Raw genomic sequence first — 27,479 nt, 5'->3', positions numbered from 1 at the left:
TCTCTGATTGGCTTCTGGGCAGGTGGACAGCTTGTATGTGAATTAGATTAAGAAAGCCTCTCTTTTTCTAGTCCTCAGTAAAGCAATCAAAAACCAGAAGATTGCTAACTATTCTCTCCCACTATTTACTCAAAACTGTTGCCTCCAACCAATGACAGAAACCATGCCATCCATACAAATTTACACCTACAAATCCCACGTCTTCAAAAGAACTTGGATGAAGTAAATGGGGCACTTCACGTCCTGTGGACTGATGCTATTGAACTGTATTTCTTCAATAATGTTTCATCCACGCATCGTTTGTCCATCTGAATGTGTTTAGAATGGGTTAGAGTTTCGGCTACCAGAGCTATATGTTGATAATTCATGCGTTTTCCCATGATCAGAATAACTTTATTTGTAATAAATAGTAGTTCATGTCAAGTACAGAAACCTGGTCAATCTGTTAAACTAAGAAAGTTAAAATGTAGAACCTCAAAAGCAATTTTCTCAGCATCACTTTCAATGGCATGTTTCAGTAAGCATATGAACAAAGAGGATTAAACAATGGAATACATGGCTGGAGATTTGGTCAGATAGGTAGTGTATCCAATTTTGAAGGCTTTGGGATTGATTCTGGGGGAGGGGAGGGGAGACCTGTACATCATTGTCAGATTGCACCTTAGCAGAACAGAGATGAACATCCTCAGAGGAAGATTTGCTAGTGGTGTTGGGGTGGGTTTAAACTAGATTGGCAAGAGACCATAAGACATAGGAGTGGAAGTAAGGGCATTCAGCCCATCGAGTCCACTCTGCCATCCAATCATGGCTGATGGGCTTTTCAACTCCACTTACCCGCTCTCCACTTTCCCACTCTCCCCATAGCCCTTAATTCCTTGTGACATCAGGAATTTATCAATCTCTGCCTTGAAGACATTTAGCGTCACGGCCTCCACTGCACTCTGCGGCAATGAATTCCACAGGCCCACCACTCTCTGGCTGAAGAAAAGTCTCCGCATTTCTGTTCTGAATTTACCCCCTCTAATTCTCAGACTGTGTCCACGGGTCCTAGTCTCCTCGCCCTACGGAAACAATTTCCTAGCATCCACCCTTTCCAAGCCATGCATTATCTTGTAAGTTTCTATTAGATTTCCCCTTAATCTTCTAAACTCCAATGAATACAATCCCAGGATCCCCAGCCGTTCCTCGTATGTTAGAAGAGGAACCTCAGCAAATCACCCAGATTGTAGGGAACTATTGAAGTTCCTACAGTCCCAGAGGACCTCAGATTAACATGGAGGTCACCATACCTCAGGTAAGGGTTGAAGCTGAGAAAGGTGGCGCTTTCAGGTTAACCTCAGCAAGTGTGAGAATTGAACCAGTGTAGGCATCACTCTGCACTACAAACCAGCAAACCAGCTCCTTGGATGCTGCCTGACCTGCTGTGCTTTTTCCAGCGCCACACCTTTTGACTCTGATCTCCAGCATCTGCAGTCCTCACTTTCTCCAAACCAGCAATCCAGCCAATTAAGTTAGCTGACCCTCATAGAAGCAATTCTGGTAATAGTAAACCTGAAAATTAGTAAGTGAAAGTGGAAGGCAGATGAAGAAAAGCTTAATTTAAAAGAAGGCAAAGGAAGTACGGCAAAACTTTTAATAAAGGACAGGATCGGTCCATTTATGATCAAGGATCTTGGCTCAAAAACTGGGTAAACCTAAGCAGCACTAATGCCGAGGAGGATGAATTCCCAGGCCTTGTCAGAGATGGGTTTCTGCAGCAGTATATCGTACAACCAGCTGGGGATTAGACAATTTTAGATTTAGTATTCGGCAGTGAAATTGGGCTAATTAATAAACTTGCTGCAAGGAACCACTGAAAAATAATGACCATGACATGATAAAACTTTACACTCAATCTAATAGTAATATAGTTCATTCTGAAATTAGGTCTTAAATTGGAACAAAGGAAACTAAGGATGAGGGACAAATTGGTTATGAAATAATTGGGAAAATACACAGGGATCTGACAATAGGTAATGGCTAGCCACAGTTGATTTACTATTCTCAACGGTTTATAGCGTCCCTCCAATACACACAAGAACGAGCAGGAAGGGTGAATTAACCATGGTGCTTTTTTTTTTAAAATAAAAGATTGCATTAATCAAAGGACAAGGTATATAAGGTTGCAACAAAAAAATAAAAGCCTGAAATTTGCGAGCAATTTCAATTATGGTAAAAAATGACAAAGGAACTGATAAAGTGAAGAAAGAAAATATGAATGTAATTTAGCAAAAAGCAATGGCAACTGATTATGTTTCTTTTTATATGTGATAATGAAAATATATAAGAAAGGACTGATGTGGGTCCGTTACATTCGAGACCGGAGGATTTATACTGGAAACCACAGAAATGGAAATAATTGCTTGGCATCTCCATCTTTAAAGACATAAAGGATGGATAAAAGTTCCCAGAAATACACAGAACATAGCAACTTTTAAAAATGGGGAACTGAAAGACATTATTAATAAAAAGGAAATTCTTGAACTATTAACTGTTCTGAAGTTTGATAAATCACCTGGACCAGATGAACTGCATCCAAGAGTGCTGAAAGACGTTGCTATAGAGACAGTCAATAGAATTTTGGAAAAATTCCTACAGCCTAGCAAGTAGTAAATATAATCCCATTACTTAAAAAGGGAGGAAGAAAGAAAATGGACAACCATAAACTTCGCTGATGTTGTCAGTAATCAGGAAAATATTGGAATCACTATAAAAAGGTAACAGCTTTACTTTAGAAAAGTGGGATGGTGCAAGGAAGTCACAGACATTCATAATCTATTTCAAGATTTGGATGTGGGATGAAACATAATATCTCTAAGTTTGCTGATGACACTAACCAAGGAGGAATGTGTGATGTCCGGAAGATGCATTGAGGTTTCATGTGGACGTGGACAGGTAAAGGGTCAAAAACATGCCAAACGGAAAGTGTAAAAATAGTCTCTTTGCCAGGAAAAACAAAAGATGGACAAAAAAAAACGGATTTATAGAGATAGAGTCATAGAGATGGACAGCATGGAAACAGATCCTTCGGTCGTCCATGCCGACCAGATATTCCAACCCAATCTAGGCCCACCTGCCAGCACCCGGCCCATATCCCTCCAAACCCTTCCTATTCATAATTTCTTAAATGATAAGAAATTGGGAAGTATTAACGACCAGAGAGACTGGGACTTTTTTTTGTTCATGAGTCACAAAAACAAGCACCAAACAATAAGGAAACCAAATGGTATGTTGCCCTTCATCACAAAAGGATTTGAGTACAGGTATAAGAGTGTTTTGCTTTAATTGCACATCACCTTGGTGAAAACAGACCTGGGGTATTAGGACAGTTTTAACCTCCTTTGGTATCTACTTGCCAAACAGGCACGGTAACAGGTTCACCAATACAATCTTTGCAATGATGGGATTGCCTTGTTGAGTAAAGTGGATCTGTGAAACTAGCATTTCAAAGAATGAAACACTCAACATTCTTTGAAACACTTCATTGAAACACTCAAAATTCCTCCAGGGTGTGACAGAGTTGTAGAATATTGAACCTGGCCAGTGAACCTAGAAACAAGGGTCATATACTCAGAAAATCCATTTAATGATTGAGACGACAAGGAATTTCTTCTCTCAGTGTAGTGAATCTTGAATTCTCTCTACCCAATAACTGCAAAAGCTAAATTATAGAACATTCTCAAGACAAATTTCAGATTAGATTTTTGGATACAAATACTACCAGGAGATATGAAAATACAACAAGAAAGTGGAGTAGCAATAGATGACCAGACCAGCCATGATCTAACTGAATGTACAGCAGGCTGAATGGCCTACTTCTGTCCCTAAATTTCTACATGTTGGATCTTAAACATCAGATTATATTAAGTAGTACTTGTGATGGGTGAAATTCCAGTTTAAGTTCACAACAATATTTAGTTATAAATAGCAGGTCAAATTACAAGTCTCCATTTTAATAGAGTGAGAATGCAGGGAAAGGCTTGGGTGGCTGGGGGTGGAGGTGTGGCAGAGGGGGAGGTGAGTGGAGAGGAGTTGGCGGTGGTGATGGGACATTTGTGACACCATGTAGACCCAGCTGACATGGTGCTCAGTTAAGAACATAGTTAAACCAGTTAAGTGCTCAAATATAATCAACTTTTGCATGATTCAGGAATACAAGAGATATATCTAATCACAAAGAACTTTTCCAGCTATGAGATCACTTCAGATTTTGAACAAGTTTGGGATTCATAGCAAATCAAAAGCTGAAGGAGAACAATGGTGAAATAATAAAAGGCAGCTTTGGTAAAGTAGAAGACCTGGAAATTATATTTCAGACCCAAAAGCTCGACGGGGTATACATATTGACAGCTGAAGAGGGTTTATTGGCTGAGCGAAAAACTGAAGGTTATGACTATAAGTTACATCTGAAAAATATTTAATAAACTGACAGTAGGTTTCACTGAATAGTTCTCATGATTAAGGCAGTGATTCAGTCTTTGCTTTTAAACTTCAGTTCTTTTGCATCAGACTACGGGCATGAAGGACAACAATGAATGCGCAATGAAACCATAAAACGTGAGTAGATTTGGATGATTAGTGGAAGACGGCAGTAATGTAGATAAGAGAAAGAGGAATGAGACTTCATATAAAGTATCAGATGGAGATGAAAATTAATTAGACAGCTGTAGGTTGTGATAAGATGCCCTTATATTCTTTGCAATATACAGTTCTAAGCCGAAGGTGTGGTAATGTACAAGCTATTGACAAAAAAAAGATTAATTCAAGAATTAAAAACAGTGGAATTCCAAAAGTGTGAAACATGGGCAGCAAAATGGAACATAATATATCTGTCTGCCCTTATCAAGCTTCTTGTTTTTTAATGGTATAGCCATGGATCTAATCATAAAAAGGCTAAAGTACAGAGGAAGACTTTCAGTCCGCCATGCCTGTGTTATACTGGCTCTTTTCAATAACAGTGCACCTAGTGTCACTCCCTTAAAGATTTTTCTCTTTAGATAATTCATCCATATACTCATGAAGGTCACAATTTAATCGATCACCACTCAGGCAGTGCATTCCAGATTCCAACGCTTGCCACAAAAGAAAACCTCACATTGACGGTGCTCCTTTTACACATCACATTAAATGTGTTTTCTGGTTCTTGATCTTTTCGCCAAAGGGAATAGTTTCATTCTCCGGCTCCTTCATGATTTTGAACACCTCTATCATATCTCCTTTCAATGCACTCTTTGCTAAGGAGAGCAGCCCCAGATTTCTCCAAACTGTCTACATAACTCATCCCTAGATCCACTGTAAAATCTTCGCCTCCTTCCCAAAGTATTTTGCCCAAAACTGGATGTGATACACCAGCTGAGGCAGAACGAGTGTCTTCTCCAAGTTCATTATAACTTCCACATTTACAATAGAGGCCTCAACACTGACTATGGACTCCAGGAGGTCATGGGAAAGGTAGCCTTTTGCTGATTCATACCATCCCTCCCCCACCTTGGCTGATGAATCAATGCTCCTCAAAATTTAGCAACACTTGGACAGAAGCACTGAAAGTGGCAAGGGAGTGCAATGCAGTCTGAGTGGGGATTTCAATATCCATCATTAAGAGTGGCTCAGCAGCATTACTACTGACGGAGTTGGTTCAGTCCTGAAGGACACAGCTACGAGAATGGGTCTGAAAGAGAACAAACAAAACTATTTATCTGATCCTCATCAGCCTGACACAGATATGTAAATCAATCACAATATCAGTCGAAGTGACCATGATCCAGTCCTTGTAGAGATGGAGGATAACCTCCACCATTCTAACAGGATATATTTTCAATGGACCTAGCAACTGAAGATTGGGCATCCAGAAGGTGCTGTGAGCCACGAGTAGAACAGTTTTTAACCATGATAAACCATCTCATTGCCTGACATATTCCCCACTACCAGGTCAAGGTCCATTAAGTAAGGAAAGGGAATACCGGGGGTAGTGATTGCTGCAGGAAATCACTGCAGGCCTTCTCAGGGTAGTGTCCCAGACTCAAAAACACCTTCAGCTGCTTCAATCATCTTCCCTCCATCATAAAGTCAGAAGAGGGATGTTTGTCGATTGCATGATTTATGACTCTGAAGTAGTCCATAATCCAAAGATAGCAAGATTTGAACAATACCTAGGCTGGGACCTGTACATGGCAAAAAACATTTGTGCCACACGAGTGTGAGGGTAATGATAATTTCCAACAAGAGAGAATCTACCCACTGTCTTTTGACATTCAATGGCTACTGCAGCTGGAATCATCAACATCCTTTACATTATCATTGACCATAAGTGGATTAGCAATACAAATACTACAGATACAAGAGCAAGTCAGTTTCTAAGAATCCTGGAGTGAATACTTCTCCTGCTGAATACCCCAAAATCTGTCCACCAAAAGGCACAAAGCAGGAGCGTGATGGAATACTCCCCATTTGCCTAGATGAGCGCAACTCCAACAAAGTCTAAAATCTTGAAACTATCCAATCAAAGTGGCCTGCTTGATTGGCACCACATCTACAAACATTCCAGAATGCCTCCATAACAGCATTGTGGGTCTACCTACACCAAATAGACTGTGGTAATATTAGACAACAATTAGTTACCATCTCAGAGTAATTAGGGATGGGTAATAAACAGTAGCCCAGCAAATGAAGCCCATTTCCCTGAATAATTTCTACAGATCCCAGGAACCGGTATTCTTTAGTAACCACTATACGAACTTGCTCTGCCACCTTCAATTATAAAGACAATCTCAAAGCTTGCAGGAAGGACTACACTATGAAATGAAACAGTTGTCTAATCATAACTAAAATGGCAATTCATCAAAAAGACAGCAAGAAGTTCTTGCAATCAACAAGAGTAACCTACTGGGAAAATGGTGAGCAAGATGGAAAGGGGGGCAGCTGGTCAGGCCAAGAACTGACCGCCATCCCTATAGCCCAAAAGCCTAAAACACTAAGATAGAGCTTAAGTCATTTGTACACCCACATCCCATACTGAGATACCACTTCCATCAGCAACCAACAAGAATTATTAACAGAAGGGAAGGTGATCAGGGGAGGAGGAAAATTCATACTGAAAGTTACATAGATAACTATGAATTCAAACAAAGCTTTCAAATTGATGAAATTTTTCAACAACTTCAATAAAACTTCTGATAGAACAAAGACAGGAGACATTTTAGTGTGGGGAGCGAGCAAGCTCACCTTCCATATAGAGGAGGTCAACTTGCAAAAATATTTTGAAATGGAAAAGGAAGCCTGTGCTGGAAAAAAGTTAAAAAGTTAAAAAGACAAGATCAGGTTTGTGCTGAGCTCCAGGCACTAGGGGTGCCTGGAGCCCTAGCAGAGCTAAATGATAATGCAGTAACAAAAAGGTGGGGTGGGTTCTGGTGAAATAAACATGGTACGTTGCAAGAGTATGATGAGGGTCAGAGGAAAAACATTGAACGATCATATTTGCTTTTGGATGACTTATAAAGCTGGTCCTCAGAATGAAAGCACTATTCAAGACAATTTTGAATAGCACATCCTGGACAAGTAGCCAATTTGGTCAACTCTTAGCAAGGAAGCTGCATTTACTATTTGATTTACAGATACTATCAGAAGACAGAGTTCATTTGATATATTTTAGAATGAACAAAATGTCAGGTAAAATATTTTAAACAAAGCAGAATGAGGAGCAATAACTAAGCTGGAAATGTTGAACTAGAATAGTGGGGTGGGCTCAAGGATTGAGTGGCCTACTCTTGCACATATCCACAATCAGAATGGACAGGAGAGGAACAGCAACATGTGATACTTCCTGTGCCATCTTATAAAGATTGAATATGACATGAGCATGATAGGCTTGGCCAGCATGGGATGTGTAACAGAAAACCAGAAGATAATCAAATGGATTATGATTGGAATAATTTCCATTTGGAACATTTGCTATTCATTCCTACAGTTGTTTAATACTTTTAGCATGAGTTATGCATATGCTAAAACATGTTGGATTGTATAATTTCTTTTCTAAATAAACCCTAGATTCATCACATCAAAAGTAAACTAAATTGCAGCTATTCACATGAAATAGAATTGGTCAGCATTTCTAAATTCAGCTCACCAGAAAGTTTAAACAAGTGTCAATCAACCCTATGGACAAGCTTGTGAGAAAGCTTTACAACAAAGAGGGAAAGAGGGGCATGGAGCAGAAACAAAGAACATGCACATATTTTAACAATTTAATAGCAAGTTCAAATAAATAAATAAGTAAAAGAAATGACAACCACTTTATACCAAAGCACAATTTCTGAAGCAGTATTTGCATTACACCAGAGAGTGAGAGAAAATTAAATAATTGAACCTAGCTCAAGTTGAGAGCTTGAATCATAGAAAAATGAATAGATTTAGGAAAGTAATTGCATTTGTACAGTGCTTCAGTACTTTAGAAGTTATATCAAAAACCTACACAATACATTTGGATTTATTCATGTTCTACCAACAAGCAAACATTTTAATTTTTTCTTTTGATGTTGGCTATAGGCAGAACTTTAGCAGTACATTGAAAGAACCCTCTGTCTTAGGATTTTTAACGTCCATTTGGCTAAGCAGTTGGACGTCACACTTAAAAACATCTCACTTGGAAGAATAGCACATCTGATAAAGCAAATTCCTTCAGTGTTGCACTCAGCTTGCAATGCATGCTCACATGTTGAAATTAAGTTTGATTGCAAACATGACAGACAGTATAGACAGAGTTAAAATAGCTACACATGAAATGAAATCACCTGATGCTAAAACAACTGTCCAAATGGTTGACCACTTAAAACCGATAAACTAACCTGTCAAAGAACCTGGTGAAACTTATGGAAAGTACAACGTAGGACAATGGTCTGAACCATATTAGAATAGTCAAGTATTGAGGTAATCAAGGCATGTTTTAGGGTTTCAGCAACAGATGAGATGAGGCAGGCATAGAGTTAAGTGTTATAACAGTAGAAATAAGTGATCTTATTGAGATGCAGATGGAAGATTATGTCTGGCCAAATACAAAACCACAGCTTTGAATAACGTAGCATCAGTTGAAAGAAAGAAGGATGTTGGTGTTTACCTGGGAACAGAATTGTGGAAGAGATTGAGGAAAATGACTTGAGTATCCTTAATTCTTTGTTAAAAGGAAATCTCTCCAATTCACTACTCATTGTTGGACATGTTGTCTTACAATTTACAGACAATGGAGAGGTTGAGGGGGTCATGATGGGGTAGAGCTAGAGGTCCTCTGAAGATGACAGAGCAACACCATAATTTGGGCACATTTGATCATTTGAACCATGAACTAAGGTCTAAGACTTGAAAATTCACACTCATCCCATATCATCAAGTTTGTCTGGATTGTTTCAATAATTTCTTTGCTGGTATCATAGTTGATACTCAGCACCTAACACAATATCCTGGGAATGTCTAATGGAGTGTTTATGAGAAAATGCTTTGCCAAAAGAGTAGTTAAATGTGAAACTCCCTAACTCAAAGATAACCACCTTAGGTGATTATCCTGGAAGCTAGATAAGCAGGAAGTAGAAAAAAAGTAGTCTAGGTAGGGAAGTTAGAAAGATATTGATGGTGTTAAGGGAATGGACCAGTTGGGTCTAATGGTCTGTTTCTCATAGTAAATTGACACAATGTGATGGGTGTTGGTAAACAATGAAGGACTTATTTTTGGAATATAGGACACATCAAAATTGACTTAAGTTTACAGGAACAAGTTTGAGTCACGATCCTCACAGAGACTTCCAATGTTTAAAAAAAAAGTGATGAATTCCCAGAGACCAATTTAAGGAGTCACATGACAAGGTGTTAAGTTTTATAATTTTAATGTCTTTAAAATCAACATTCACTAAACATTATGTAGTAGACAACTAATACTCCATGCTAAGTACAGAAAAGGCATCTCCCATTAGAGTTGTAACCAACAAAAACTTCAATGCATTTATACACTGCTGCAAGCTTTCCACAGAATTCCAGCCTTTACTGAGATCATCCCTAAGTTTGTCCCAGGTTCCAAAAGGCATGCTTCTCCCTATTTGTGAGTTGAGAATCACTTAACATTAAGTGTCTTTCCATCAGTCTTCCCAGATATCAAACTGTCATCCAGCAGCTAGTACTACAAATTAATTCTCCCAACAAAGCCAGTGTTCATAACTTACTAACAGTTCTTTGAACAGAGAATGATTTCCTTTCTGCATTCTATCTGGTAGCTAACAAAGAAACATTATTTCCTTTACTGTTCATAATTATTGTTGTTGTTTCTCACATTCCGGACCATTTTCTCCAAAGAATGCAACAGTAAGGCAGCCAAAAGCAATGCCAGCTGTCCTTTGTTTTCAGGAATCAAATCTGACATATAGATTTCTGATCACTTTGGCACCATGCCCTGCATTACCCATGTCACATCAGATTATCACTGATCAATATTAGCAGGTAGTAACATGCTCCTTTTTCAGTATGCCACCTTAATCTGAATTAGCAAGACAGATAAAACAATCAACTTCACAAAATCTTGCTTTTGTAAGATTTGGGACATCGTGATATCACGAAAGACACTGAAGGCATATCCATTCTTGCAGAAAATCCATGTATTAGGATCACTGTAATGAAAACAACTTCAACAAATGACTCCACAGAAGGAATTACCAATGAAATTTCATGCATTGATATTGCTATTTTAATTGGATTCAGACTCAAATAAGAATTAAGGAGAATAACTTATCAAATAAAAAAATGTAAATTCTGCTTTAAATAATCAACACAGCAAGTTTACTTCTTAGAGAATAACAAGCTCCCAAATCTCTCCCTCAACAATTCCAGGATTTATAGTTCTTCTTTTCAGAGTAACTCAGGAGTTCTATGAACTGGCAGCTTTTATCTTGGAGTTTCATGGGTATGGTTATCATTAACACATTTCCAAGAACACAGTCTTCCTCCGATCATGTCAACACTGATAATATACGTTTTCTAGATATCTTAATGAAAATAATTCATCACTCCCAAGTTGGTGTTCACTGCTTGGCCACTTCTGGGCAAGCACACAGTTCTTTGGCACCTCTAGACGGTATTCATACAGTTTACCAGATTTCAGACCTTTTAGCCAGCTCATATTGCTGAGATTTCCTGTCTCCTTTATTACTAGATAAAAAGAGACAGCTAACAATAAAAAAAAGCTTCATCTCCTCATAAACTAAGTTTTCTCTGTCTGCATCTTTATGATGATTACTTTCAATCTTCTGTTCTGCTGTTGTCACTGTCCTTTGGGTTTGCCAGTTTTCAGGATTCTTACTTTCCTTCCTGTTCTTACTGCATCTGGGTCAGGTAATGTGAACCAATACTTCCTACTGTTGAAGAAAATATAATCAATCCCTTCATAATTGGTGCAAACTCTTTAAAGGTGATTTTCAAATACTTCCAATAATTATAGATTCCTCATAAGTTTCAAAAGAAATTATGAATTTCCTTATGTACCACTTTTAGGACAAAGTTCATCATTATTTTTATTCAAAATGTAATTACTTCAGTAGTTAACCTCCTGGAGAAAAAAGTGTATCTTCATTAGTTCACAAAAAACTCTAACATTGATACATGTTAAGATCCACGGAGACATGTGTCACTGAGCCAAAGTTTACACTACAGGTCAAGGGCACAGAATGTACTATGAGCCTCCCAGAATAGAAGTGACCTAACTTGTACTTTGTCAATTACCCAAGTTAATCACCTTGACTGTCACAAAACAGCAGCTTTGTGACTATAAACACAGCAACATATTCATTTGGGAAACACATGAGCTATGCTTAGCAGTTACATTACTCTGATTATTCAAGAAGCCAGCACCTAACCTCCTGGGACCAAAATTGGCTTAGCTTGACTTCATATAATTCATTTTGATTTATTTACTGCCAAAACAACTTATTTCCCTGTAAGTCTAAATCACACCTTTTTCAAAAAACCTTTTCACTGCACGTGGTTTGGAATTGTCAGGAATCACATCAATCCCCAGCAGCTCAAGGCTTTTCCATTTCTAATTTCATTATCCTCCTCACTAACTGTTTGGAATCAGTATCAATAACCTATTTAAAGTCACATCTCCAGCAAAAGACTATTAAAATGCTCAAACCTGCCAGATGTCATTATTCTACATTCATCCTGTAAAGGAGGATAGACAAACCACAGTATGAGATCTAGCTGAAACAAAAATTATTTCCAGCTCTGCTCAAATTGTTTTAGGCAATTTGAATAGAATAAAGAACATGAGAACAAAAAAAACAGAGTTGAAAATGACAAGTTCTAACGAAATTGCACAGCCTTTTCTTTATGGCTTTTTAACAACAAAACCATGCAAAACAAAAGTCATCCTTGTGGAATTTTGTTCTACCATCAGCACTGAAAGAAATCCTTCAGTACACCAAGTAATGAGTGCACAATAACAACTCTCCATTTTCTTCCTCTATTTGTCAACCGAGAGTGATGAATCTCTAACTAGGATGTGGTTCTGCATGAATATACAAACAAAAAGAATCAAAGTAGGCCACTTGAACATCCAAACCTCCTCCACCATTCAATAAGATTAAGGCTGATTTGATTTTAACCCCAACTCCTTCAAAACTCTTAACTGTCATCCCTTTTGTGTTCAAGAATATTTCAAAAAATTCTCAATTTCTAAATTCCAAAGATTCTCAATGTTCCTTTTTTCCCCTCATCAACGTCTTCAATGAGTGACCCCTTATTTTAAAATATGACTTCTCGCATCAGTGATAATACTTTTAGATTCCTCACACTGGAGTCTATTTCTCATGCATAAATACTGTCAGTAAGGATCAGCAGCCTGACGGCAGAGAACATCATGTCATTTCTTTAGTAATCAACAGTGGTAATTCTTAGATACTTTTCTGAAATTCACCAAATAGACGGCTCCAGCTGAGAATTGCTAATTTAACATAGGCCAAGTAGTCATGAAGCTTCTGACTTTTAAGAGATAGACCAATGTCTAAAAAAAACTAATAGGACATCTTCATTCCCAATCCATCAACATGACTGATGCGCTGATTTTATCACGCTAAGAATCCAAAAGGAGCAGAAATTTAGATTACAGGTAGTGCCTGGTTTCAAATGGCTCCTTTGCAAACATAAAAAATTCATTTGTCAGATCTTTTGAATTACATTCCTGTGTAGGATCACATTCGTAAGTATGAGCATTCACTAAGTCAGATGGTCATAAACTGGGAACCCCTGTATATTCTTGATGCATTTAAAATTCTTATTCCATACACGGATTTCAACGGAATGCAAATTGTCTTACAATATAATGAAATCTACAGTTGTGTAAAGCATTCTTCGGTGTAGTATCTAGAAACTGATATCAACTTGGACTTAGATCATGTCTAGACAATGGGTGTTCCAGGCCAAACACACAGGGGTCATTACAATAAAAAATGATCCTTATTCTTACTTATTTTGGTGTAGTTTGTGATCCTAAAGTAAAGAAATCCATTCGGCAAGAATTCTCCAATAATTAATATTGCAGTTATTCACTACTTTTTTGGTCTTTGCTCACACAAATTGCCTGAGACCAACATGCATAAAAACAAAACACAATGAATGGTGGAAATCGGAAATAAAAGGTTCCAAGGAAGCATCTTTGAACTCAAAATGTTAACTAGTTCTTTCCCTACAGATGCTACATTTGCCGACTTTCTCCAACATATTTTCTCATCTAAGAACGGGTTTATAGGTGACCAACCTCTCAGTACAGGTTATTGTTTGAGGGGCGTTACTCAGCATCAAGCACAGATGACCAGAAAACAGCCTGTCATTATTGTAACCCAAGAGTTTACAGATCAATCTAGCCATATTACGGATGCACCATCCACGGCTCTCAAGTCCTGGAGCGGGTCATGAAAATTAGAGCTTCTCACTCCGAGGAAAGGATGGCACCACTGCGTCTCTCAATCACTGCTACTCTCTTTAAAAATTGAAAATTCTACTGAAATTCTTTCGGGCAATATGATCCAAACAGAATTGCATATTAGCCTTAATAAACTACCTTCCACATAATATAGGGACCTGGGTTCGATTCCATCCCCAGACAACTGTCTGTATGAAGTTTACACATCCTCCCAGTGTCTGTATGGGTTTCCTCCAGGTGCTCCAGTTTCTACCCACAATCCATAGCTGTGCAGGTTCGATGGATTGGCCATGTTAATTTGCCCATCATGTCCAGGGATGTGTAGGTTAGATGGGTTTGCCATCCAACAATGATGTAATTTTGTATCATGAGGAAAAACTCAATCCCACTGCATAACTTTGAAAAACAAATTTTCAATTTCACTTCTAAAAAGGTAGATATGTTGACTGTTGCAGAACAAACACAGCAAAGGTTATCTATGGAATGTGTACCACAATAAAAGATATATTAACAATTCAAGTGTAAATATTTTAGACGTTAGAATTGGGAATGACGGGTGGAAACGTACACTGAAGTGAGCTTTATTTCAATTTCTGCAATGTCAAGAACTGCAGATACTGTAAATCAGAAACAAAACAGAAGTCGCTGGAAAAACTCAGCAGGTCTGGCAGCATGTGTGAAGGGAAATCAGTTAACATTTTGGGTCCCTTGACCATTCCTCAGTGGACCAGAAACATTAACACCGATTTCTCTTCACAGATACTGGCAGACCTGCTGAGCTTTAACAGCAACCTCTGTTTCTTTTCCTTTTTAATAATACTGTATACTTGAATGTCTACAGTGATTCGAATGTGGCTTGTAAAATCAAATAAAACCCCCATCCAGTTGACAAAGATTTGTGGCCAAAACCTTTGTCCTGGAATCTGTATAAGCCCAGACTTCTTATTTGGAAATTCATCTACTGAAACAATTGGGAAATTTGAAGAACACATTCTTTGCAAAATGTTCAGTTACAGCAATAACCCCAGGGAAAGAGAGCTGCTGTTTTCATCTTTTGTCTAGATCAACAAGTTTTTTTTTGGAAAAACAAGTCAATTTTTGCCATTTCTTCTTGCTCCTTAGATCCTTTTGCACAAAGAGCTCTTCAATAAATAGCTTTCAAGACAACTAAAAACTAATTAGTTGGTCTGAACAATATAAAACAAATTAAAAATGTATTTACTTCTTTCATTGTAATTGATAACTATGAGGTAGCAAGCTTTCCTTGATCTTTGGGCATAAGCTGAGGAAAATAATAATCAAGTCAAAATCATATTGACCGACAAAACTAAAAATGGAGAGTAAATCTTAAGGCTACTACTCAAAGTCAAACAGACAATATTAAAATTATATCTAAAATTAAACCATTAGCATGTTGGTTGACATTACTCAGGAGGGCAGTTGAGGCACATAAATTCTCTCTTGAACCCGAGCCAATGACCTGCGTCAGGAAATGTATGGACCCACAAGGGGATTCAGCAACACAGTACCAAGTCCAGTTACAATTCCCTCCACTGCCAAATAGCTTGCTAATAATAACAATGTGTGAAGAATGGTCATTTAGATGATATGCCCTTGGAATTTTATTTGAGCGAGGAACAGACAACATAGGGAAGAGAAGAGAACGGAAAATGGTGGAGGAGGGTCAAATTGCTTCAATTTCTGGCCCAACTAGAATTAATTATCGCAAAATTATAATCAAGTTCAAATAAAACTAGTCAAAAATGTACTAATCAGTCATTTAACCGATAGCCCTCCTCCCCCTCACCACCATTTCAATTCCATTTAAATCTTAAAATACATTTACTGCTTATTTTCTGTCAATTCAGTCACACCATTGCACATAATACTCTAGGGATTTATAGTATCTACAGCACTTTCCTTGAAATCAATTCCAGACCTTATCAGGAAACAATCATAAATCAGTGTGAATTTATCACACACTTGAGGTCATTCAATGTTCTGCCAACACAAATGATCAGTCAGTTTAGAAAAACCTATTCAAAAACAGAAATAAAGAAAAGCTGCAATTTGTTTGGGGGTGGGGGCAGGGGGGAGTTGGTGGAGAAAAGAGAGTTGGGGAGGAGAGGGGGAAAAAAACCAGCAACATAAAGCTGGACTCATTTATCACCTTGAGGTGACCACTACAGGCCATGAATGATTTTTCTGGTTATTTTAATCCACTGGCTGGCTACAATGTAATAATTCACTCACTGGTGTGAATTATTCCCTGCACAGCATTTACTTTGTAACAGCTTTATCATTTAACCCAAGCAAGATAAAGTTCATAATGTGCACCATCTAACCCAAAGGAGATCCAATAGCATGCTCTTTTATAAAATCCTTATGCTAGTAGCTTAAAACTTCATTTGCCCATTATCTAACGTCCTTCGCTCCAAACATCTTTCTCTTCTTTTACAGTCCTTGCCCAAAAGCTAAAGGGAGAGAAAAATTAACACTTATAGTTACAAAGCATATGAGGGAAAGATGATGTAGATAGAATCAGAAATGCAGAGTGCTGCTGTAGTTCAATGGTGACAAATCAGATGGAAGTTAAAACAAGTTCTAATAAAACAATTATAGATTTTCTAACACCACTAAGAATAACATCTATGGAAGTAGCAAATTAGAGAAATGAACTACATCCAAGGTCTTATGGTGCGTTTAAATAGGCTAAAAAATGTCAGATTGATTTTAATAAAGATCATGGTGAAGTATGCACTCGCAGCAAAATAAAATAAGTTGTGCAAGATGAGGTTAATTGAAGTTATTGGGGCTAGTTGTAAAATGTTAATAATATGATTCCAATTTGGCACCGACATTCTTTGAAGGTGGGGTTCCCACAGTATTAAAAATCATTTTTTAAAAAAAAATGTTAAGTGTGACTCCGGAGGTACCACACTTGAATCTGAGCTGGAAGGTAACTAATTCATTTCCCATTTGAGAGACTCAAGCACAAAATTAAGGCTACTATTCTAGGATTTGGCTGAGAAAACACTGCATGGCTTGAAGAACCGTTTTGTCGATGAAACTTTGCAACCAGAGGCTTTATCTGTCCTCTCAAATGGGTCACAGGAGATAATATAGGCAGTGTTCAAGGAAGTATGGGAGTTTATCTCTAATGTTCAGGTTGGTACTTATTTAGCAAATGGATAGATTGTTTGGTTCTTTTCACATTTCTGGGTTCAAATCAGCAGCTGAGTTTCCTACATTACAGCAGTGACTATAGCTCAAATATACTTCAATACTGCAAGTGCATTGGGACACCCTGACGTCATGGAGTATGAACGCAATTCCTTCATTTCCTCTAAACTTATATTAAATTAGTCTTAAGAGTTGGAAGCTTCATATGAATACAAATCTTAAAATACAGAGATGTTAGATATTTAAAATATAATCTTTTGAGATGTTACTGCTAATTATTAGTATAATACTGTACAACAGTTTCAGTATCACATTCAACATGATGGTCAGCACTGTGGCACCCAGTGACTGGCTCAACCATGCAGAGTTGAATGATCCCAGATGCAATCCCTAGTCAGTATCAAATGAATTGACCTCCATGAAGATGGTATAACGTACCTACAGTTATAGCCATAATCCAGGTGATTTAGGGATGGTAAGGAGAAGATAAACCATCTTGAACACAGCAATCACTACTGAAACATTGCACGTGAAGCGAGAGAATGAATAACAGTCAGACTTTGGAGAAATAATTAGTCTTCGTTATTGTAAAAATAGTTATCAGAATCTCGAGAATAATGTTTCAACAGTGTGCCCATATCATTGAGAAATGTATGAAGGTGGGAGACAGGGCAAGGGTAGATGGTGGTGGTAAGTACTGTATACTCATGAAGCTATGTTTGTTTCAGAACATCTTAAAAATATCCAAAGTGGAGGAATTGGGAGATGGTAGAGTGGAAAGATAGCAGAACTGGACAGCTAGAAAATTCGTTCGAACAGATATCCTGTTTTAACAAAACAGCATGCTTCAATTGTAAAATATTTGCACATTATTACGGTTGGAATGGATTCCTTTTTCCTGTGTACTTTGAGCTTCTCCATTATGGGAGATGCATATAATCTGAAATCACATTTTACTATTTTGCAGACTTGCACAATACAACCATTTTGAAATTTAAAACTGATCTGGACAGAGATTGAGAATGGCTGTTGCCCATATTCTTTATGAATCATAAATTACCTTTACCTTACATACAAAAAGGATTTAAATATGACTTACGGTCAAGTCCGTTGATGTATCTCATTGTTATTTCGCAGTGTCCCCAGACTGCGCTGACTACTGGGTACAGTTTTTTCCCTTTCAGACTTCTGAAGGCCACACCCAGATATTGTCCATCCACTATAAAACTCAGTGTTCCTTCATCCATATCCAAAACCACCAAGAAACTATCAGGGAGGACAAATGATTCATCTGGCTCCAAAAACACTGGATAGGTTAGTCCTGGCTGATTTTTACTATTGTGATATAGTTTGTTGCGACCCAAATCCCAACCCCATGATTCATTATTACTTCCAACTAACGAGGTGTATCCCACAGAATGTAATGGAGCTTCCGCTGTTGCCACACCAACCACAGCATGTGTTCCTCTTTGCCTTGTAGGCCAGTGAATCTGCCAGACATGAAGCCCACGTGTGTATCCAACTTTACCTCGGATACAATCTGTGCTTTGGGCTACTGGATGTCTGTGAAAGGTTAACTTGTCATCTTCTTTAACAAAAATGTTCAGAGACCGGTCTTCGTTGTTCCAAGCATGTTTTAGCTGAATCTCGCGAGAAGCTGATGGCATATCCAGTAGCATGTCAAGCCGAGTTGGCTTGCAGAAGTCAGGGCCTCTCAACTCCCGCTTAACTGGCCTGTAGGCTGGTTCCCTCACATCCACAGACTTTATATTCCCTGAGATTTTCTGGCCCATTTCTTGGCTCAAAAACCACTGAGAAGGTTGTTTTGGCCTATCGTTACCTCATGTAAGCACCTCACAGGGAGCCAACAGTATGACAAGCAGGCTGATTTATTTCCTCCTTTTGCAGCCAAACAACAGCTTCCTTCAGGGAAACCTCCTGAAAGTGAAAAAGAAAGCAAATAAGTTTTAACAAGAGGTTTTCTTAGACACATTACATTTTTCTCTTTTCTTCACTGTTTCATAACCATTCCATTATTTTAGTTCAAATTTAAGAAATGTATGTACTATACTTCCATAACTAAATCATCAAGCTTTTCCTGGACTGTAACCAGTTTAAAAAAAAAGGGAGGGTGCAATTTTCCCACATTATGAATCAAAGCTTTGTCTGAGCTAGGCAGACAGACAGACACTGATACAGACAGACAGACTTCATATTAGCTTTTTCAAGCTCTTCCCACCCTATAGGGTCAGTGATGTGTCATGAAAAATTTTTCAGGTGGGTCAGTTTAAATTCCCAATTACTTAGAAGATATTCTGTGCCAAACAAAATGTACTTACTTTCCAGGTCTTCAATACTGAATCACATTCTCAGGTAAGTTACATAGTCATACTACAGTTTATAACTTCAATAATAAACTTTGCTGTATGGGAAAAGGTCATTACCATCGAAATTTCAGATTGTTACACTTTTGCATTCAGACTATATGGAGTTACAAATGAGCAAGTTACATTTATAACATGTATTTACTAATACAAGTATCAGGAACTACTGAATAAGCCAGTTCCCATAGAAAAGAGAAGATAAAGAGCTGACTCAATAACTGTTTTTAGCTACAAAATGATTTATTTGCAATTCAGTTGCAACTTTTCAGATCCAAAACTAGGAAGCAAAATTATGAGATGTTTCATAAAGCCACTGCTTTTCTAGACAGTGATGAGTAAGTGGAATATCAAGGCAATTAGCATACACGTGTTTAAGGAAAAGCCGAGTAAAAAGAGGAGAAACAAAATCAAAACGCACATTAACGGGTGAAATCGAAGCATTTAGGGAGGCACTTACCTGCAGCGTAAACATGGTCAGAGACTTGCTGGACCAAATGGGCAGTTTCTGTGCTACCAAATACTACATAATGTCTTCAGCCTTTTCAAATCCTATATTTAAAGTCAAATGCGCCTAACTATACATGCAAATCTGAGTGTTTTCCCTTTGAAGTCACATATCTCAACTAAAAATGACAAGCTTTTGCCAAACAAATCTCCAACGGACTACAGTACCTGGTAGTGTTTTTCAGAAAATTATATCCCAAGTGGATTGAAGAAAGCCAAAAGATGTGATGTAACAAATGTTCCAGAAAGCAGTTGACATGAATGACTATTTGATCTTGAAGCAGAGTCAGCTTGAAAGTGAAGTTTGGGAATAAATAGGGCCCAGCAAGGGGCATATAGCAATGATTTTAGTTGAAGGATTCGTGTAAGGGAAGGGAGAGCGAAAACTGGAGAGTATACCACCAATCAATTTCATTCTCGGCAGATTCTGATATATATTAAGGAGTAATTTTAAATTCCAGTTCACAAACAATTCTGAACAAAGTGCCACTTGTATTGATGTTTAGTTACCTGCTCCCAGATCTTCCACATCTAAATGAAGGTAGAATTCTGAATTTTGCTAGATTGAGTGTTTTATTTTAGGTTAACAGTCACTGGTCAGACCGTGAACATTTAAGAGGAAGTCACACTAGCAACATATTTGCAGATTTTTAGCATAATTCGCCCTTTCCTCTCAAATTGTATCACATTATCCCATTGGCAATCCTCCGTATGCCAATCATACAGTTGCATCATGATATTAAAGATCTTACGTAATCACGGTGTTATGTACTATGCAAATACGTCACAGAACAGATTCTTGGAACGATTCTGTGATTTACCAGATTAATGAATGTTTGTCTTAAAAGGAGCTGAAATTGAAGCAAAAGCATAACTACTACACAACTAACTGGCAAGTTGGAGCAGCGACACTACCGGACACAACTGGTGCATGGCCAGATTCTTTTTCCTCCCACGAATAATGAAATTGAGTGAAAAGGTGTTAGAATACTTGGTACTTGACAGCCAAAGATGTGCAGGTCAGGTGAATTGGCCACACTAAATTGCCCACAGTGTTATGTGCATTAGTCAGTGGGAAATGGGACTGGGTGGGTTACTCTTTGGAGGGAAGGTGTGGACTAGTTGGGCTGAAAGGCCTGTTTCCACACTGTAGGGAATTTAATCTGATCTAATCTCAAATCATAACAAAACATCAATAATTAAACTAGAATATAGAACAAAATAACTGGAGAAAGTCATGTCAATTTATTTAGGTTACTATTTTATCTGTAACTTCTGAAAATAAATTCATGCTTCAAAATGAAGCAATACTGACTCAGGTTTCAGAATTGACAAGTTAGCATTGCCTGCTGAGGATCAAAGTCTGTGGCTTAGGTCAAAATCATTGTCACAGTAATGTTTCAATTGTTGTCTCAGGTGCAAGTTTAGTTTTTTTTTAAAGAAGTCTTGTGATTTCATTGGACCAGATTTCTCAACCACCTGGCAGTTGTCTGGCATTTAAAGATTGAATATAAACAAAATATCCCATCCCAAGAAATTTGCAATGGCACTTTCAAGCCCCCAGCTGCCGAGTCTTAGGCTTCATTTCACCTTCCCTCTTTTTGTTGCTTCCTATTTTCTAATTAGCATACATCCTATCACTTGGAGCTTTGCAGGTCTTCATAGGTTTTTTTATTTGCTTTTTACATTTTACGAGTATTGTGTAGAATATCCAAACATTTCACAATCATAAGCATGTATCAACACTTCAGAAGTAGTACTGGTCCCAGACAATAGATTTTTTGAGATGGGATAGGAAAGAGAAATTTCTTTGCAGATGAGAAGAATTTTCTAATCTATAACTGTTTTGTAAAAAGATCAATGAGCTCATTATTGTCTTTTACATTTCATCTAATTATGTCAAGGGCAGCATAAAGACTGGGATGCAACTGGAAGGGCAAAGTTGCATTTAACAAATTCCACTTCTGCCACTGACAGGTGCTAAATGTTCAACTAATTTTTTTCATTGCTTTTCGCTGGAGCGAATGGCCAGGTGGATCGGTGTTAGACAGCTGACTTTCATCTCTCATTTTTGCACATTTCATCTCTGGATGAAAGAAAAATCAGAAATCCTGAACAAGCCGACTGTTGCAAAGTTCAATTTCTTCAGCAATAAACATGGATCAATTCTTTTATCCAAATCATTTTTTTTTGCAAGATTTAAAATCAGAATGTGAATTGTATTAACTTGCTAAGTCTCTGGGTAAATAAAACACACAAGATTCCAGCAAGTAAGGAACAAACTTACTTTAATAAAAAGCCTTTTAAAACTTGGGCTTAAAGTTTTGCAACTGTTTAACTACTTTTAGAAGGCAAGTAGGGAATATTTCACATAGCCATATCCTCAAAATAGCATTAGTTTTTTTTAAAAGGGAATACTGGTGAGATAAATGTTGGCATGGATACTGGCAGAACTCACCTGGACCTCACCACTGTAGCTTGTGCAGTGGTTCAACTGTTCTGTATTTGATTATGAGAGTCTGTTTATTACTGATGCTCACTGTGCTTGACTGGCAAACTGAGGTGTTCAAAGTTTGAGAGAAGATTTGTAGCTCGGGCGCTCGTTGTTGTGGTTCTGAAGATGTCACCTAGAAAGGGGATGAAACGTTTGCAAGAAAAACTCCCAGCTCGGCGAACAGAACCACAACAAACTTCGGTGTGGACTTCAATTTTTTTTTAAAAAGTCACTTGTGGGGTGTGGGCATTGCTTGCTGGCCAGTATATATTGCCCTTGCTGCCTTTGAGAAGCTGGTAATGAGCGGTCTTCTTGAACTGCTGCTCAGTAGCAAACCATGTTTTGTAAGTTGACCCACAAAGTCCTTAGAAAGGAAACTCAAGGATTTTTTGCCAGCAGTGAAGGAACAGCAACCTACTTCCAAGTCAGAATGGTGAATAATTTTGGAGAGGAACTTGAAGGTGACGGTGTTCCCATGTATTTGCTGCCCTTGTTCTTCTATATGGAAGTGGTTATGAGATTGGAAGATGCTGTGTAAGGATGTTAATTTCTGCAGTGCATCTTATTGATACCAATCACTGCTGCTATTGAGCATTTGTGGTGGAGGGAGTGGATGCTTGTTGATGTAATGACAATCGAGCGGGATGCATTATCCTGCATAGTGTCAAGTTTCCGGAATGTTGTTGGAGCTGCACCCATCCAGGCAAGTGAGGAGTATTTCATCATACTTGTCTTTTGCCTTGTAGATGGAAGATAGATTTTTGTGAGTCAGAATGGGAGTTATTTGCTATAGTACTCCGAGTCTCTGACCTGCTCTTGCAGTCACTGTTCATGTAGCAAGTCCATTTGAGTTTATGGTCAGTAATAACCTGAAGGATGACAACTGTGGGGGATTCAGTGACTGCGACAGCATTGAATGTCAAGATGGTCTCTTTTTGGAGATCATCACAGCCTCGCATTGGTGAAGCACTGTTACTTGCCACTTGTCAGTCCAAGCCTTGATATTGTCCAGATCTTGTTGCATTTGAACATGGACTGCTTCAATATCTGAGAAGTCACAAATGGTGCTGAACTCTGTATAATCATTAGCAAATATCCCTGCTTCTGACCTTATGATAGAGGGAAGGTTATTGATGAAGCAGCTGAAGATGTTGGGCCTAACAGATACCCCAATGGGCTGTCCTGGAGCTGAAATCACTGACCTTCAACAACCACAGCTATCATCCTCAATGACAGCTATGATTCCAACTAGAGAGCCTGCCTCAATTCCCATTGGTTTAATTATTGCAAAGGATCCTAGATGTCACACTTGGTCGAATGCACCCTTGATGTCAAAGGGTGTCACTCTCACCTCATCTCTGGAATTCAGTTCTTTTGTCCATGTTCAACCCAAGCTGTAATGAGGTCAGAAGCTGAGTGGGCGGAAACCAATTGGGTGTCACTAAGCAGGTTACTGCTGAGCTGGGGCTGCTCAATAGCACATGGATGACACCTTCGATCACTTTACTGATTGAATGGAGACTGATCGGTTAGTAATTGGTTGGGTTGGTTTGGTCCTTTTTTGAAAAAAAAAGCTATAAAACATGAGGACATACCTGGGTAATTTTCCACATTGTCAAGTGGATGCCAGTGTTGTAACTGTACTGCAACATCTTGGGCAGGGGAGTGGCAAGTTCTGGAGCACAAATTTTCAGTACTATTGCTGAAATGCCATCAGGGCCCATAATCTTTTCACTATCCAATGCCACAAACATTCATTGATACCACGTAATGTGAATCAAATTGGCTGAAGATTGGTTTCTGTCATGCTGGGTACCACTGACGGCAGCCAAGCTGGACCATTCACTCAGCATGTTTGCTCAAGATTGCAGCGAATGCTTCAGTGTGATCTTTTGCACTGATGTTTTGGGCTCTTCGGTCATTGAGGATGGGGATGGAGCTTCCTGTTCCAGCAAATTGTTTAATTGCTCATCAGCATTCACATTGCAGGGCTACAGAGTTGCGATCTGATCTGTTGGTTGAGAGACAGAGATAAGCAGTCCACCACTTGCTGCTTATGCTGTCTGGCGTGCAAGTAGTCCTGTTTGGTGGCTACACCAGGTTGACACCTCAATTTTAGGTTTGCCTAGTGCTGCTCTTGGCTTGCTTCCCTGCATTCTCCATTAAACCCAGGATTGATCCCCTAGCTTCATGGTAATGATCGACTAGGGGATAGGCCAAGTCAGGAGGTTGCAGATTGAGTAGTACAATTCTGCTGTTGTTGACGGCGCACAGCACCTTATGGATACCTAGTCCTGAGTTGCTAGAGCTGTTCAAAGTCAGTCCCATTTACCATGGTGGTAGTGACACAGATGGAGGGTATGAAGGTGGAATGCAGTCTCCACGAGGACTGAGGGAATAGCAAACAAATTGTCAGCAAATCTGGAAGCCAGATCTGGAAGCATGGAAGATGACATTTTGAAGTATTTTATAAAAGACCTGCAATTATACACTACACAAATAGACCTGAGAGGCAAGTTCAAACAGGACCTTGGTTTAATATCTTATTTGAAAGACAACACGCTGAAAATGCTACCCTCACTCAGCAATGCATTGAAACATCAGCTTAGTGTATATGCTTAAATCCTGGAGTGGACTTGAATTAGAGCTGAGGGGACCATTGAACCATGAATGTCCAAAGACAGTCATTACTCATTTTAAATTGCATTACACAAAGCTAAAAATATATGTAAACAAGCACTTGAAAGTTGTACTTTCAAGAGATTTCTAATTCTCCTTATTTTAACTGGGTAAAATTGATACTTTTCATGAATATTTAATTTTATATTTTTGTTCCAGCTGCTTCCTGTAATTTATTTTTTAAAATCTCCAATATAGTTTCATTAGATTGATTACGGTCATTCCTGCCATACTGGGCCAATTCCCAATCAAATAAATGAGTAGACCTTTTTGATCTCCCTTATTAGTACATATTATAAACTCTTAGCAAAACAAATTGCCTTATTTGACATTCATACACACTTCTTCATGTAGTTGTGGGTATATTGCTGGTCATGAAACAGAACCCCTGATCTGATCCTTGCTTTTCACCCTTTCCAGTCTAGTTGATTAATACTTGATATAGTAGAATGTTTTTTTGGCAGCTTTGGTCATAATTTTCATTACCAAATTTGCTGATTTTCACTTGTATATTTGTTATCCTTATATTTCATCATCTTGTAATCCCAACAGTATTTGATTTGGAAATTTTCTTTGGTGTTCTTAAGTGCATCCAACTCTTCTCCCCACAGTCTTTTAAATAACTTCATCTCATACCACTAATATTGAATGAATCTGGGTAGTCTTGGTGCAATCGTATACACTTTGAACATGTAAAAATCTTCGCGCACCTCAAAAAATTTCAAAAGCTTAACTCTTGATTCTACACGGCTCAGAGGTTATTTGAATCAAATGTTTGAAAGTAATTTAAATTGTAGTTATTAATGTGAGAAACCTTGATCCATTTCTGAATTAACATTGCCTTGTAGTCGTTGAAGTAACAGGTACCACCAGAATTGACTCCTGGTTAGTGTTCAAACACGAGCATATTGCAGCATAAACAACGTAAAGAATCACAAACATTCTGGGACAAGTCTGTAACTATAAGGTAGCCACTGTCTTTAAAGCACATCTATAGAACCATGCATCCACAAAACACTGGTCATGATTGAAACACAGAAACAAGGGGGTTAGTCCAATTGCAAAAGCTTGGGGCAGTGGTAGAGTGCACTTTATTATAACCAAATTGCCTGATGCACAGGAAAACATGATCACATGAATCTAGTGTAAGTCAGCTGACCACCACTGAATTAAAGCCTTAGGTTCACCCAGCTGCTGCTGCAGAAATACCGAGCTTCATACTTTGATCATTTTCTGGTTAATCTTCAGGAAAAGTTGTAACTTATTATGTCAGCCAACGACCTGGAGGTGGAACAGGACCTCAAGGATACTTACAAATAAACAGTAAGTGTTCAAACAATTCCAATCACTTTGATTGTGAAGCTTCTAGTGTGAGATTAATGGAGGAAGTTACCTAACCTCTTTATTCTGGTTGGGAACTGTAGGACAAAGGGATTAAATGCTGTTTATCTTTTAGCCTTCAGACTGATGTGGAGGCGATTTTCTTCCCCCCCACCTCCCATAACCTTTAATACCACCAATACAAAGCACATAATGCTCCACTGGCTCAGCTCAATAATGGCACAGATTCAGAGAGATTTTACGAAACTCTAGTTAGCATGAAACATGAATGCAATTTCACATCATTTGGTCTATATCCTTGTAAAATTTGCAACAACAATCTTCCTTGTGGCTCATCAAATTTCTAAGTTGTCCTGCAAACTTGTATAATTCCACCTCTTCCGGCCCCAGCCCATGCACCCCTCAAAGTCCTGGTCATCAGTTTTGTGAAACAGGAGTCACACTGGGCTTTAAAAATTAACTTTCATTCTTTCCAAACAATATCAGAGTTTCTTCATATCTTTAACTTGTAATGCTGACCCTGAGGGATACTATTCTGAATATATCATGTTTGATGACTGTCATCGCGACATTCAGCTTTTTACTACTTGGACAATCTTGTAGCCACACTGCCACAGCCCATCTAATTCTATAGATTTCAGTTTTGCCAACAGAATTTTGACAAAACACCACATCTCAGAGTCCACTTACACAGTCCATTTCAATCTTTACCATTATTTCAATGACGAACACAACCAAGTTTCTCAGACGCAATTCTCCTCAAACAAAATAAGGATGCAGTTCAATTTAATCACCTAACATGGTAATGAGTGACATTAATATCACAGTCTTATTGACTTCAGAAGCACCGGCTGTAGAATTCTAGTTTCCTCCAATCTGAAGCAAGCTTTATCATTTACTCTAG

General features: G+C 38.3%; 1 protein-coding gene across 2 annotated transcripts in view; it reads right to left on the bottom strand.

Moving 5' to 3' along the window:
• LOC132821576 (SPRY domain-containing SOCS box protein 1-like) overlaps positions 1-27,479 on the bottom strand; it is a 211,374-nt gene that overhangs the window by 103,084 nt on the left and 80,811 nt on the right. For both annotated transcript variants that reach the window (XM_060834234.1, XM_060834235.1), the window contains exon 2: positions 18,273-19,111. In XM_060834234.1, the coding sequence (XP_060690217.1) occupies positions 18,273-18,966 (694 nt within the window). In that variant the 5' untranslated portion in view covers positions 18,967-19,111. The remainder of the gene's footprint in view (positions 1-18,272; positions 19,112-27,479) is intronic.

This window comes from Hemiscyllium ocellatum, chromosome 13, assembly GCF_020745735.1.
Source record: "Hemiscyllium ocellatum isolate sHemOce1 chromosome 13, sHemOce1.pat.X.cur, whole genome shotgun sequence".
NCBI classification, from domain to species: Eukaryota; Metazoa; Chordata; class Chondrichthyes; order Orectolobiformes; family Hemiscylliidae; genus Hemiscyllium; species Hemiscyllium ocellatum.
Note: the sequence above shows the minus strand (reverse complement) of the source record. Positions and strands in the feature narration are given on the sequence as shown.